The sequence below is a fragment of the Poecile atricapillus genome, chromosome 9 (assembly GCF_030490865.1).
Source record: "Poecile atricapillus isolate bPoeAtr1 chromosome 9, bPoeAtr1.hap1, whole genome shotgun sequence".
Taxonomy (NCBI): domain Eukaryota; kingdom Metazoa; phylum Chordata; class Aves; order Passeriformes; family Paridae; genus Poecile; species Poecile atricapillus.
Window position 1 is genome coordinate 18475697 of NC_081257.1, and position 14659 is coordinate 18490355.

Here is a 14659-nt window from a genome sequence, read left to right on the forward strand (position 1 = left end):
CTGCTCTCGCCACGAGTGGGATCTGTGCATCATGGGAAGGACATGGTAGAATCCAGATTAGTTGCTCTTTGTTTTGTACTGTAGAACCTTTGCATCCACCCTCTTCTCTTTTCTCCATCTTTAGAATCAATACTGATCTAGAAGCTGTTGAAGCCACGTGGGCAAAATTCCCAGAGATTTCAGCGGCCTTTGAATCAGGCCAATATGCAAAGGCAGAGATGGATTTCCTCTTGGAAATTTTTTTAGTGATACTCCTGGCAGGACGTGTATTTAATTTTTATGGCGAGAGCTGCTGTGTTATATTTGTAATCATAATGTAGTAACAAGACATTTGTAACAAAACTAGTATAGGTTGAGATATATCCAGGATGGGAGAAACACATGTTTCTTCCCAGTCTGGTTTTTTGGCTTTTTTTTTCTTGTGGCTGTTACTCTGAGTACAAGAGTTCCTTTGCTGATGTCAGTGCAATTATAGCTGCACTGTTTTCCAGTTTTTTAGACTGAATATTTGCTGGATGAAACAATTTTCTCACTCCTCTTCACAGATCCACCTGCCTTGTGAATCAAACATGCTGTCTTTGATTCGAATCCTGGGTTCAGTTTTGGGCGTCTCACTACAAGAAAGACATCGAGGGGCTGAAGCATGTCCAGAGAAGGGAATGGAGCTGGGGAAGGGTCTGGAGCACAAGGAGTGGCTGAGGGAGCTGGGGGTGCTCAGCTTGGAGAAAAGGAGGCTCAGGTGGGACCTTCTCACTCTCTGCTGAAAGGAGCAGCCAGGCTGGGATCAGTCTCTTCTCCCAGGTAACAAGTGCCAGGGTGAGAATAAAAGGCCCCAAACTGCACCAGGGGAGTTTCAGATTGGATAGTAGGAAAAATTTCTTCACTAAAAGAGTTGTCAAGCATTGGAAGAGGCTACCCAGGGAATTGGTTGAGTTACCATCCCTGGAGGGATTTAAAGGCCATGGAGGCGTGGCACTTGTGGATGTGCTTTAGTGATGTGCTTGGCAGTGCTGGGTTAACAGTTGGACTCAATGATCATAGTGGTCTTGTCCAATCTAAATGATTCTATGATTTTGTGAATCTGTGCTGCTTGTTTAATTCCAAGTGTTTAGGTCCTTTCATAACCTGCAAAATTGTCACTTGAGGAATTGTTCAACTCTGATGCTGCAAATCCATCGGTCCAGTGTCCACTAGTGAATGTTTTTTTGATGAGAGTTTCCAAGTTTGTATTTAGAGGCTATTCCTTGATAGGCATTTTTAAAATTATATTTACATTTATGTATATGTAAAGTGTCCATTAAACGCTCTCAGAGTCAGGGAACTGAGGTGCTGCCCAGACAGAGTGTGTGTGCACCCAGGGGCTGATGTGATAGCTCCTCCAAATGTTGGGAGTTTTTCCTCAGAAGACTTCTTCCAGAAATGCTGCTCTCCATGCTCTTGGGTTCTGCTCCTGTTTCTTTCATGAGAACAAAGATTAGTCCTTCATGGTCCTAAACTCAATGCATGTGCATGACTTAAAGGCATTACCTACCAATAAATAGGAGATTAGCTGCGGCTTGTGTATTTCCTGATCAGTTCAGGTTTTTTCAGATGGCTTGTTGTTATCCCGTTTCCTTTAACGATGGGACACTTTAATGAGTTTGCCATCTGACATACATCTGCTTCCTGTTAAACAATACCTTCATTCTTCTGGAGCTGCTAAACTCATCTTTTATCCTACAAGATTTTTATCTGCACCCTGAAAACAGCATGTATGAATCAGTGTCAGCATATTCATTTACTTGCTGAGAGGTTTTTTTAATACGTTGTTGAAAATTGATAGCAAAACAGGCGTCTCTTTTAATGTTTATTTGTTGGAAAACGGGAGAACATGGATATTATTTGTGTAATTAGGGGCTGGTCAGTCCAGCTCATGTTTGAAATCCAATAAAATTGACTTTTGTGGCTGACATTATACAATCTCTAATAGTTATTCTGTTCTCCCAGCAGAGTAAGAAGAGGCTGGTTCAGGAAGGGGTTGGGGGTGGAATTAGAGGCTGTTAATGTTGTTCCTTTGAAGAAAGAGCCTTCAGTAACTCAATGATGGTCTGTCTCACGCGTGTGCAAAGTTAGGGCTCTGTGATCATCAGGATCTCTTAAATCAATCCAGCCTGCATTGAGTTTGTGCATCTGCCTCAGTGCCTCTCTTTTTCCCATGTTTTAGAAACATGCAGTCGTGCTGGATCTCTGACTGTGTCTTTCCCCTTTGCTGGTCAATATTGCCTCTGTAGAAAAACATTTTTTCCTTTATTTTTCTTTCCTTTTTTAATCACAGAACCTTTTTCTCATAGAGGATAAACTGAATTTTCCTTTTATCTATCTTAACTACATAATATGCCATATAAGTTGCTTTTATAATGAGTGTGTGATGCTATTTAAGAGGAAATGTGGATGTGAATTTCTGCCACACAAGTCCAAAGGACATCTGTGAGAATGGCTTGTAACCAAATTAAGCAACCCTGTGGGGCACATGTTTTGTCTTGGAAAGGAATTTATTTCCAACCATTCACATATGCCAGGTGACAAGTGGAAATACTTTGGGGTTAGAGCTGGGGAAAGGGAGGAAGGAAGGTGCAAATATTTATTTGAAAGTTAGCAGATGCCTGAACCAGAAAAATTACTATAATTCAGCAATTTTGTATTTCTTCCCATTTATGGCTTGCAGTTTTCTCCCAGCTCACACACAGTTAATGTTATTTGCTTGAAAATGAGGGAATTGCTGATTACTTCAGGTGGCTGCTGGTGCATGATCTGAAACCTTTGTTTTAATTATACTCTCGGCATTGTTGAGATTGATGTTTCTACCACCCTAAATGCCATTCCTTTGCCTCTGGCAGTGCTGCAGAGCTGAGTGTTCAGCACTGAAGGGTTGTGAAAAGTTGTTTGTTGCAAATGCAACTCGATATGATGGCTGAGCTTCCCGTGGGTTCCACCTCTCTGGCTTCATGCACTGTTATAGGAAGGTGCTGTGTGTGAACTTGGTCCTTCGCTGTTTTCCTTCAGGAGCGAAGCCAAGAGCTCTTCCCTGGTCATTGCTATGCCAGCGTTGTTAAACTTGCCTGAAAAGCTTTGTTTGTTTTTGCACCAGTGTTTATTAACAAAGCCCTCCATCATTTGTTTAACATATAAACTTGTCCACTCTTGCAGCACTCTCCCAACCTTCCATCTTGCAGAGCTGCAGGAACACGGCTGATGGCTTTGACAGTCTTTCACTCATGTTAAGATTACAAATTACCTTCTTGTAATTCGCTTCCTTCTGGAGTCTGCAGTTTTTCAAGCCAGGCCTGGGAGACAATATTAATTGAAGCTTTGCAAGAAAATAAGTCTACTTTGTCAGCTTTAGGGTATCCCATCAATGATGGGTTTTAAACACCTTCACTTTCAGTCCATAGAAAAGCTGTGAAACCTCCAAATCTTCTTGATGGTGGCTATTGCTATGACCTCTGATGTGACCAGGGGCCAGGCTTGCCTCATTTCATGCTGTCTTTTCAAAGCACATCCTGGGGAAAGTATATTTATAGCTAGAATATCAGTTTATTGTAATCCAGATGTATTGGGCAAATGTGAAGAATTTTAGGAGGGCAACACTGAACCAAATTTGCTGGGATTATTTACAGAGATGTTCAACTACAGTAGGCTGACATGGTTGTTTTATTCTGCTTTAACTTGAACCTGTTAAAAAACCCTTCTATCCTTTATAAAGAAGCTAGGGAAAAAAGGGATTGTAAAAGGGACTTGTTCTCTTGAAACTTGCTGTTTATGTATCCTTAGAAAACAGTGTATTTTTGCTATTCAGAAGCAGGTTATTAGACTTTTCTTTGCAACACAATGGAGAAGGCACAGTTTGGCACAGCAGCTCAGTACTCCTCATAAATACAGGCTTGGACAGTGATGGCCTCTCTGTCCTTTCACAGTGAGTGCAGGTGACAGGTTGGGTGCAAGTTTGAGATGAGCCCCATGAGGATGAAATAGATTCTCCCTGAAGCAGGCAGATGTTCTTGCTGCTGGCCTTTGTGACATTCATACTCTCAAAATCCTCTTAATAAATGTTTGCTTTTCTCTCATTGCTGCTAATGTAGGGAAAAGTGGGGGTGTGGGTGAGAGCAATTCCTGGGATGGAGGTGCATTTTCAGGGACACTGAGAAAGCTCCTACAAGGTGAGCCTGTTCCTCCTCTGCCTGTTTATGCCAATCTCTCCTCCAGTATTTACTCTAACATTTAGAAAAACAGATAAGTCTTCTGGAGAGCAAGGCCTGCTGAACTGGGGACAGGGAAAACCTGAATAAACAAACATGTGCCACAGATTAGTAAGAACATCTGTAGGTTTTATATTGTTTTGAGAACACATACCACAGTTTTTCATTTCTTATGCTTTCTTAGTTTCTCCCTTTCTTTCTCTCTCTCTCTTTTCTTCTTCTTTTTAAATATATTGCTAATAAAGGTTGGAGGTAGAAAGCACAGCTGGACTCTGCATGACATGCCACTGTTTAATTTCTAGCTCGGAGGATGAGAAGAAGAGTAGTTTTATTGTATCTTAGAAGAGAATAAAGCCACATGCAAATTCCAGCCATGGACATCTGTTTCCTCTTTGTGTGAAAGAATTCTCATATTTGGAAGGGAATCCCAGTTCTGAAGGGGCTGATGAGGTTCTGATTTTTTTTCTTTTGGTTCTTTCCCCCATTCTTTGCCACTCCTTCAGCATGCTGCCCTTGCTCTGGCTGCTGTTTACAGGGACAATGTCGGCTTGCAGTTTACCATCAGATATCACACGGGTGAATTGTGAGGTACTTTAAAGCATTGTGTTGTAGTTACAAAGAGCATTATTAAGTTCCTCCTTAAATTTCTTTTATTTAATTAAACAGTATTTGGTGGGAGGACTTTTGCTCTGTCATCAATCTTCAGTAGTTTCAGGTTGGTATTTTTCTTTAGAAGCAAGATGTGTGTATCTGCTGCTCTGGCAGGGGAGCACAGCTATTTCTAAAAGTAACTTTTTAAACATAATAATTTAAAATACTTTGTATCAAGGGAATTAAGTAGATGTGTAGAAATAAGCATCTGCAAAGTTCATTACCTTAAGTTAGGCATCAGGTGCTAAGAACTACAGGGACCAGAGTAAACGATAATTTCACTAACCTATAAAACATTTTAGAATAATTATTTGCAGCTGTCTGGGGGCTTTAAATTTGCCTTTTGTGTGTGTTTAAGGGTTGACTCTGATGAACAAACAGCATAGTTATATAACATAAGGCCAGACATGAGAACTGGTACTCTCTGTCTATTTTATATTAATGTTGAATGAGAGGTTGGTGGAGCTTGCCAGGGTTTCATATTTGCTGGCAGCAAGTTACCCACATGTGTGGACCACATTTTTATTGTTGCCTTAGCCTATTTCAGGCAGAAATATCTCTGCCTACAAGGGTGTGATTCTGTTCATTGCTGAAGAGCTTTTCTTTTAAGAAGCAAAATACAAAAAGGAACGAAATGCTCTAAGTGTTCAAATTAAGAAGTGTCCCCAGACTGCAAGATTTTGTCACGCCTGCCGTGGTGGAAGAATAAAGGGCAATAAGCCATCAAAAGGCTTTTTCATGGTCAGATGAGCTACCCTCGCAGAGCTATTTCTTTTTTTTTGCATATATTAATGGTACTTTTGGGTGTGGGCTGTTTAGTCTGGTCTCTTAGGGAGACAAGGCTTATGCAAGCAGGGTGTTTGCACACACGGACACACAGCAGCCTGCGCAGCCCTTCACATCTTGACTGCAGAAATGTGGCGGAAGGGCAGAGGCTGCAAAGATAAACAGGAGTTCTGATAACTTTCTTGAAAATGTGTGTGTGAAGGAATAATAAAGGTGAGTAAAGGGTTTGAGGGAAGGCTTTCAACAGGAGCTGAACTTTTAGCAAGGGCTGTGGAATAGATCTCGAGGAGAAATGTGATGGAGGTCCCTGTCATGGGAAGATTGCCGGAGGCAGCTTGGAAATGATTTGGCTTCAGAGAATCTGATGACAGAACCCAAATCTGCAGGAAGACAGAGTCTCTTTCATTCTAATACCCATGAAATTGCTTGTGTGGGTTTTGTTTTTAGGATGTCAGACAGGATCCAATGGGTGACTGCAGTAAATGTAGGACATCTCCTTAGGATCTTCTTACTGCAGCAAAGATGCTGCTGCTCTGCTTGGTGGTGCTTCCTATTTTGTTTGGGTTTTGCAAGTTTTTAAACTCTAGTAAAGCGTGACTTATGAATGTTTAGAGCCTTATCCTGCAGCTCTCCTAAAGAGGAGGGAGCCCAGTGGCTGGGCAGGTCCCCCTGAGAGACATCCTGAATCTTCCCAGGCTGCATCCCATGGGGCACGTGGGGAAAAGGGAAACCCATAATCCCCATCCAGCCCGGGCTCCCCCTGAGCAGGACACAGAAAGCAAACACCACTAACACTGAAAATCAAACAACTCTTGTGAACAAGTTTCCCCTTTGATTGAAATGCTTCTAGCTAGGCGATATAAAGGGGATTATGTCACAAGGTTCCCTTGTTGCCTTATTAACAGCTGCTTAATTTTACCACTCATTCACGAGCATAAAAAAGCAAAACTTGGAGGCTGTATCTGAAAGCTTGTTTTGTTTGGTGTACAGCTGGATACAGAGCGTTTCCTTTTCTCTTTTTTAATGAATTTGAAGCAAATGTATTGGTTATTGTTACTTATTTTCCCCTATATTTTTGGCCTAGATAATAGAAGATTATGTTGCTTTTTGTTTTACATTGCAAAGAAATCTTTCCATGTAATTTCAATTCAAAAAATGCTGCAGTAGCACGTGCGTGTGTATAAATCTTCTTGTAAATATATTACCACACATTACTGTCAAAGAGCTGGGCTTTTTCACCTAGTATTAAAAATGAAATTTAATTGCTACACTAGAGTTTCAAGACCCTGGTAAATAAGAGCCATGTCTGACCTTTATTGTGAGGCTCTGAGATGCCACCAGGGATATTGCTCGTTGTCCAAGATGACAAACTTCCTCTGAGATTTCAGTTTGTCAGCTCAATGTACAGCAGTGACATTGATTTCTTCTCACTACCATTTCCTGCCTGAATAGATAACAAATTTTCTGTGGCAGGTGTCTGTCAAGTTTAGTTTTGCCTGGCAGATTAACTTAATAGACTCATTTATTAATCATTACTTGCAGCACAGGGTAGCAGACAATACTCTTTGACTCCTGTGATGTTGAATGGATGTTCCAGTTCAGATTCCTTTGTGTAGCTTGAATTCGAGTTTAATAAGCTATTCATATCTTTAGTGAATGTTTTTAACCTGACATTACTCAGAGCAAAGATATCTGCATTAAATAAGCATGATCCATTTTGAGTATCTACTCCTTTTCGTGGTAAAAGATGCGTAAGTGCTTTCTGAGACTAAATAATTTGATATATGAACTGCCAAATCAGCCTAAACAAGGGGGAAAATTAAGGAAGATAAAAGTAGAAGAAAATAGGTAGTTGGAGGAAGATTTGAGCCTGGGGTTGACTGGCTAACAAAATGAAGGAGATAATGGAGCTTTAGGAAGGGGCAGAGCAGACCTGCAGATACAGCTGCAGGGTGATCCTAGGGCAGGCCAGTGCTTTCCTGGAGACCCTTTTCTCTGAGATATCTTGAGACAGATATTCAGCCTGGAGATAGCAAGGGCAGAGCTGGCACCAGAGGTTGGCATTAGACAGGGCTTCTCTGAGAGGTGAAGGACAAGGAAGAATTTAGTGGAGGGAGGGCTTTGCAGAGGAAGAAATATGATAGAAGGCATAGCCTTGGAAAGTGATGTCTCTTGTTGCAAAGTGTTTCAGTGTGTTCACAATGAAAACTGACTGATTTGGGGTTTCTACCAGGTCAAAATCTGTGAAGGACATGGAACTGCACGGTCACTCCTGGGGCGGGTGGCAGCAGGAATGAGCCTAGACAGAAATACAGGCTGTTGTGGACAGAAGAGCCCCAGGTACAGGCAGTAAGAAGAGAACCACCAAGCTTCTCCCTTTTATTTGGGTTGTGGTAGCTCCTCACGACCTGCTTTTAATTCTCAGGGGAGCTGGTTCATGGGAGACCTTGGGACGTGTTCAGGAACGTTTTTGCAGCTGATGCCCAACTGCAGAGCCCTGGTTGCAGCACAAAAGCTCAGCATCTGTGAGAGTCTGCACTTCTGAAGATGTTTTTTGCCAAGCTGTGTTCCTGGCCTTGGGAACTTGTTTCTTGAACCATCCTTATGGCTTTCTTGGCTGACTGACAAACCAAGAATGTCCCTGCACTAGATCACACTGCTTATTGCTCTTCTAGGCCACCCTGGTAACAATACATTAACCTCTCAGCAGGGAATGTGATAAACAAAGTAAAACTGCTTTAGTGAAACCAGTCATTTAATGGCAGCATACATAAAGTGTCCGTAAAGATTTGTAAGTGTAATAAGCTGCAGTTCACTGAGAGAACAATAACTGTTCCTAATTTAGCCAGTTGAGGAACATGCTAACCCAATTTACTTTTGTAACATTATGTTGTTTTTCTTTTTTTTTTTTTTTCTTTTCCCACCTCTCCAGATTCCTTTCTCTCTGGTACAGTTTCCCCTCTGGGAGTCCTTAAAGGTAAGTTCTTTTTACTGATGGAAATAGAAGTTATACATTTTGCAAAGGCCTTCCATGGTAACTTATCTAACTCCATTATTGCAATTATAGATATGTTCAAGAATCAGTAATTCTGTGCCAACTTACCTGTGCATGTGAAGATCGTATGTTTGAATATCTGAAAAATAACAGGGAATATCTAACCACTGATCTGTGGCATGCAGGCTAGATTTTACTCCCAGCATGCCAGAAATTTTATCTTCGGTTCTAACTTTTTTTACTGCTTAAACAGAGTGGGAATCACCTTGTGTTGTGTGACTTTCTTTTTTTTTTAATTTAATTTTATTTAAATTTTTTTAGTGTTTTGCTCTTCATTGCAAAAGGAAATTGCGAATGAGAAAACTGTTTCAGCCTGGGTTTTGTAAACATCACTGAAAAGATATTTTGATTGTCTGCATGTACTTTTTTTTAAGGTCATTTAAAGAGGTGTCAATGGATGATGTTTTAACAGTGCAGTTGTTTGGAATGATATGCTGTTCTCCCACCAGCAGCTGGTTGCTCTGTTTATCATGGTCAGAGTCAGGATATAGATTTGTGAGTGGAAGGTTGGATTTGAAGATGTAATTTCTCCATCCCTCTGTATTTCCTTGAACTGACTGCAAAAGATTAAATGAAAGGTTTTTCAAGTACTTGGAGGTCATGGGGTGGAAGCACGGAGAATTATTATAGATCATTAAAAACATATTAGCAAAATGTATTTATAAAAGAGGAGCTGGAGAGAGAAACTTCTTTGTAGGAGTGCTGGACTTCCGAGTAGGACTTCTTTGTAGGACTTCTGAGCAAGCTCAGCACGGAGACCCAAACTGGCTCCTTGTATGTTGGATTTTGTCCTCTTGCTGTGTGTCTGTAACTAGGGCTGTTGGGAGGGACGAGCCCACAGTGTGAATATCTGCACGTAGAGGCTTCAGGGAGTTTGATTTAAAGGTGAATCCACTGGCAAGAGGAGCATGAAAATCATCAAGAGCTTTTGCAGAACTGAACTGTGTTTGTGGTGGATTCTGTAGGTGCTTCATGAGCTCAGCCTGCTGTGGGGTCTGGGTATCATCCCACTGCACAGGGGAGCTTGGGCTGCCTTATTAGGAATCTGTTTCCCTGCCAATATCCAGGAATGGCTTTCTGTAAACTCTTCAGCAGTGGTACTGGCCCAACCTGCTAATGGTTACTGCAGCAGCCGTGTTTGGGAGCAAGAGGTGACAATGCTTGAAGGGCAAAAGTGTGGTGCTCATGCCAAAACCACATAAACCAGCAACATTGTGTAGCTGTTTGCAGAATGTAAAGTTGTTTTAACTAACGTCCACATAGCTGTGACAGTAAAATGTGTTGTTTACATTACAGGCTTTAAAGAAGACAGTTTGAATTTAGCTAACTACAGGAGTGAGTCACTCAGGATGAGGCATCATGTTTAATCTAAAGAGGTCAGTGCAGATCTGAAGAGAAACAAAGCTTGTGTCAGTTTGTTCCACAAACCTGTTGCATTATATTCTTCTGATGTGAACTCAAGAGTAGAAAACTGCAAAAATCAGTCTGGCTTACTCAGGCACTTTGGCTCAGCACAGGGAGAGAGCTCAGGGTTTGTCATATCAAAGCCAGGCAGTGAAAGCAGAATACATTTTGTTTATCTGAGGGAAGCTCTTAAAAAATTGTCCTGACAGCCTAACAAAGGACAAAAATCATTATGGTCCCATCAAGAGGATGGATGTGGCCAGTAGCATCACTGGGAGTGTGGCTGAGGGTGAAGGGCTCCTCATGGGTGCACAAAGGGAGCATGAACAGACAGTAATTACAAAGAAATAGAAATGTAAAGGACAAGAAAAAAATGGCACAAAGCCTGAACAGAAAAGAGTTATTGAGATGATGCCTGAGGGACTATTCTCCACTGTATTAATAGGATTACTCGAGAAAGTAATTGTAGGAGCAGTTGTGTATGATGTGTGTGGGCCATCTCACTGAGAGAACAGAACAAGTGCTGTGGCTGTGTCATTTTTAAAACTGTTATTACCAACTCACATAAGCTGATGGAAGATAGACTCAGTCTTATGAGTCTCATGATTCCATGAACAAGCTAATCACCATAAAAATGAGGAAGATCTTTCCACTGTGAAAGGACATTAGGGAGACACATGGAAGAAGAAGAGATATTCCTTTTCCTTGAGATATGTGCTGACTGCAGCCAGCAGCAGGGTGTTAAGCTTAAAGAAGCCTAATAAAGGCTTGTCATAGGTAGCAAATGGTGTGTTTCTAGATCTCATTTTCTCTATCTGCTCTACTCCAAGCTGCTCTGGTTATTCCTTCTGCTTTAGTTACAGAGTTTACATGCACAGTTTTGTCCTGCCTATGAATGTGCACCAGCTGTCCCCTGTGAGAGCAAACTTGCATGCCATGCACTGAACTATGCTAAAAGAAGAGAGAGCATTGTATAGATTACTGAACTATAAGGTTACATTGGCTGTGGGTGCTGGCAAAGGGAGGACTGAAGTAATTAGCAAGAAACAGATACTGCTTCAAATACAAGTCTTACAGATAGTGACTCAGGTGAACACACAAGGAAGGAACAGGTAATAGACTCCTTTCTAAGTTCACAATGACTCAAGAAGCAACAGTAAGGAAATTATGGTGCTTTTAATTAAAAAAAAAAAAGTATTTTTAATTTTTTTTTTTTTTAATTTATGTAGCATGCACTGTTATAAGGTGTGCTTAATGTCCTTTCTCTTCCCAATTCTCCATTTTTCCATTTTGTTTGAGGCACAGATTATTACTTTAAACCAAAAGGGAGAAGGAAACTGCTATGGTGTATCAGACTTCAGGACCTTGTAATTCCCAGCTAGGGTGAGCTACTGTGGCTCTTTTCTGTCTCTTTAGTCCAAGCCTTACAAGTAAAACAGTCTTGAATTCTTCTCAGAGTTTAGGAAAAGAAAGGATGTTACAAATTTTATTCACTTTCTGCTGCACCAACCCTCAGGAGAACACCATGGTTGAATATTACTGTGACAGTTTGATCAGATTTAGGCTTTTTTTTTATGTGGGATTAATACTTTTGCTCCCATCTCAAAGCCAGGTGGCCTTGAAGAAAGGCAACAGAGCATAGATGTGGTGTGCTTCCCAAATACCAGCCAAGCACAGAGACTTCCATATTAGTTCAGGTTTTGGAATTAATGTTGTAAGATACAGTCCCCTTGTATTACCCTGGAATTTCCAGGGTGCTTCAGTGAGTTGCTTTGGAAATACTATATGTGTGTTTCTTACTGTGGGAATTTCACACTGTGGGCTCTGTATTTGGCATGAAATTGTTGTGGGTTACATGAAGCCTGGTGCAGCTCCTGTGTTCACCCTGCTGCCAGGGCTGTGCAGTCTCAGCTCAGATGACTGTGGCTCTGTGGAGCCCATTCCTTCTGTCTTATCTTTTATTCTCTTCTGTTCAGACATTTTATTTATAATCATCATATCTGAGTTCCTACCAGCAGCGCATAAATGATTTATCATTTGTTTAATGTTTTAATCCTTCTCTTTTAGAACTAACTGAGAAAAAAGACAACTTTCATTTCTGCTGGCAGGGTATTACAGAAATACAGGGCATCAGTTTGTGTTTTTTCAATAAAATAGTATTTTAAAACTCTACAGAAAATCAAGAGCCTCTGCTTAGGTTTGAGTCCAGAAACAACTTGTCAAAAATGTCTGTTTCTTAAAGCTCAGTGGAAATGGTCAGATCCCTTGGAGAACAGTGCTGTGTGTAAGAGAAACCCTTCTCAGGTGAAACAAGACTCAGTCCTCTTGGGTTTTATATTTCTGCATGTTGGCTGCGCTTCAGAGCCTCTGAGAGTTACCCAAATGCAGCTGTACAGGGAGAATGGTCTCTTTATAGACCAAATGTATTGTATGTCTGGAGAAAAGGCTTTGGTAGCCAGTGAGGAGGAAAGGAGCAGGCAGGACAGGAGGACACAGGTCTCAAATGAGTTTATTTGAAAAACAAGGGGTTTTTTGTTTGTTTAGTTGGTGGATTTTTTTAAGGAAAACAAACCTACTATCCTGGGAACCTTTTGTCTTTTTCATTAGACAGGTCTGACCCTTAAGATGAGACACTTGGACATTGCTGAGACTGTGGAACATCAGGGTCAGCCAATCCTGCCCCTATAAACCCAACCTCTCTGGGAGGGCTGGCACACATTGTGCTGCTCTGCTGGCCCAGGAGCTTCAAAGAAAGATAAAAATCTTCAACTGACCATGCTTGAGGTGATGTCTGACTCTTCTGGCACTCAGTGAGGCCAGGATTTCCCTCTTTGTCTCAGTGCTGAGCAAAATTTAGAGCTCTTAGACCTCCCAAGGATCTAGTGAGACCACAGTTTTTTTTGTCACTGGTTTTAGCAATAAAATAATTTTCTCAAATCTGTAGGTCTCACAAATTAACAGGTGTAATACAATAAGAGAATGGGGAGAGTTCAGCCATTCCCCTGTGAGGCTGAGCAGGATCAGAAAATTGGTTGGGTCCAAACAGGAGTTCCATGGGCTGGTTCTAAGCTGGTTTTTGCCCACATAATGGAGAACAGGTCTGGGACTGGATTTAAGTCCTTTGTTTTCTGTTCAGGTGCAGCTGTCACCATAGGCATGAGGAACTTGTGTTGAGGGGAATGTGCTGGTGAACTGAACCATAGATCTAGAGAGCAATGGCACATGCTCATTTGCTTGGCTCTCTTGGGTCTCCCTCCAGAGAACTCAGCTCCTGGGGGTTGGGATAGGCAGTATAGGGTGTGAACTGATTTTAGGTCTGGCTCAGCCTTGTTCTTGGTCATCATCAGTGCAGACAGATTTTGAGATACATCTTGAAGCTTGCTGCGCAAGGACTGCTTGATGGCTTTCTGTGGAGAGTGAAGACTCCAACCTTGGTTGAAGCTCATTGCACCTGATTTTTAAAGTTAGCAAGAATGAAAAGTTTACAGAATCCTTCTGCCCAGGCAGCTGGGGTTCCCAGCAGTAATATGTGTTTATAACTCCACCATTGAATCAATAAACCACATGCTATTTCCCTCCTAGAATTTACAGTTAAATCTGTTGCTGCTTAACAGGGCAAGTAGAAAATAGAGGCATGTAGCCAAACTGGGCCTTAAATGGCTCTTTCCCTGCTCTACAGGTAGGTGACCATTTTCTTTTTTTCCTGGAGAAGCAGTCTAGTATTTCTTTCCTCTGTGCTCAGCTGCATGTAAGTCAAGAGTAAATGAAACCCAGGCGCAGCTTTAAAGCCATTTCCTCGCAGGCAGTGCAGTAAGTGTTCTACCATGCCTCGCTCCCTCTTGGAGGAACGCTTGGGCTGATTTTGGGATTAAGTCCTAATGGTTAAATAACACTGTCTGCCATTTGCTTAGGTGCTGAATCAGGAAAACAGCTTTGCATGGGGCGTTGGGGGCGGGATGTAGCGTGTCCATGCCATGAGCAGGGCGGCTGCATTTTTCTCACAAAGGAACAATGCACCCAGCAGCTGTTGAGCAAACAGCCCTGGCTTTATTGCTGCCACAATAAGTGTCATTCACGCCGTCCTGGGGCACAGCCCGAGGAATGCTGCACACCATCTGCACCAAAGGGAGAGAAACAAATGCAACCCTTGCTCACAGCACTGCAGGCACGTTTGGGAAAAGTCAGATGGCCTTGGATCATCAATACAGCATTTAAACAGAGCAGAGGAAAACAGGCTCACACAGTCTATAGATACAGAGCCAGATTGTGATGCTCTTGGTCATGCCCAGGCCACAAGAGGTTCTCTAGAAGTTGCTAAGCTTGCCAGTGACATCTGGGGATGTTTGAATATTGAAGATTTGATTTGGACACTGGCTATTTGCTGAAGAATCTTAGTGGATTTATATAATTCTTCCATGTAATTTATTCACACAGACCTATGAAGCAGTTCTATTAGGTAAGAGCAGTGCAGGTGCTCAAGGAAAAAACCCTGCTGGCTTTAAAGTGATTTTTCAGAAGTGCATTTTCC

At 41.7% G+C, this 14659-nt stretch overlaps 1 protein-coding gene across 1 annotated transcript in view; it reads left to right on the forward strand.

Moving 5' to 3' along the window:
* The window catches only part of SLC25A26 (solute carrier family 25 member 26), an 83266-nt gene that overhangs the window by 48884 nt on the left and 19723 nt on the right, over positions 1 to 14659 (forward strand). Inside the window, exon 6 of the mRNA XM_058844677.1 lies at positions 8605 to 8649. Coding sequence (XP_058700660.1) covers positions 8605 to 8649 — 45 coding nt within the window. The remainder of the gene's footprint in view (positions 1 to 8604; positions 8650 to 14659) is intronic.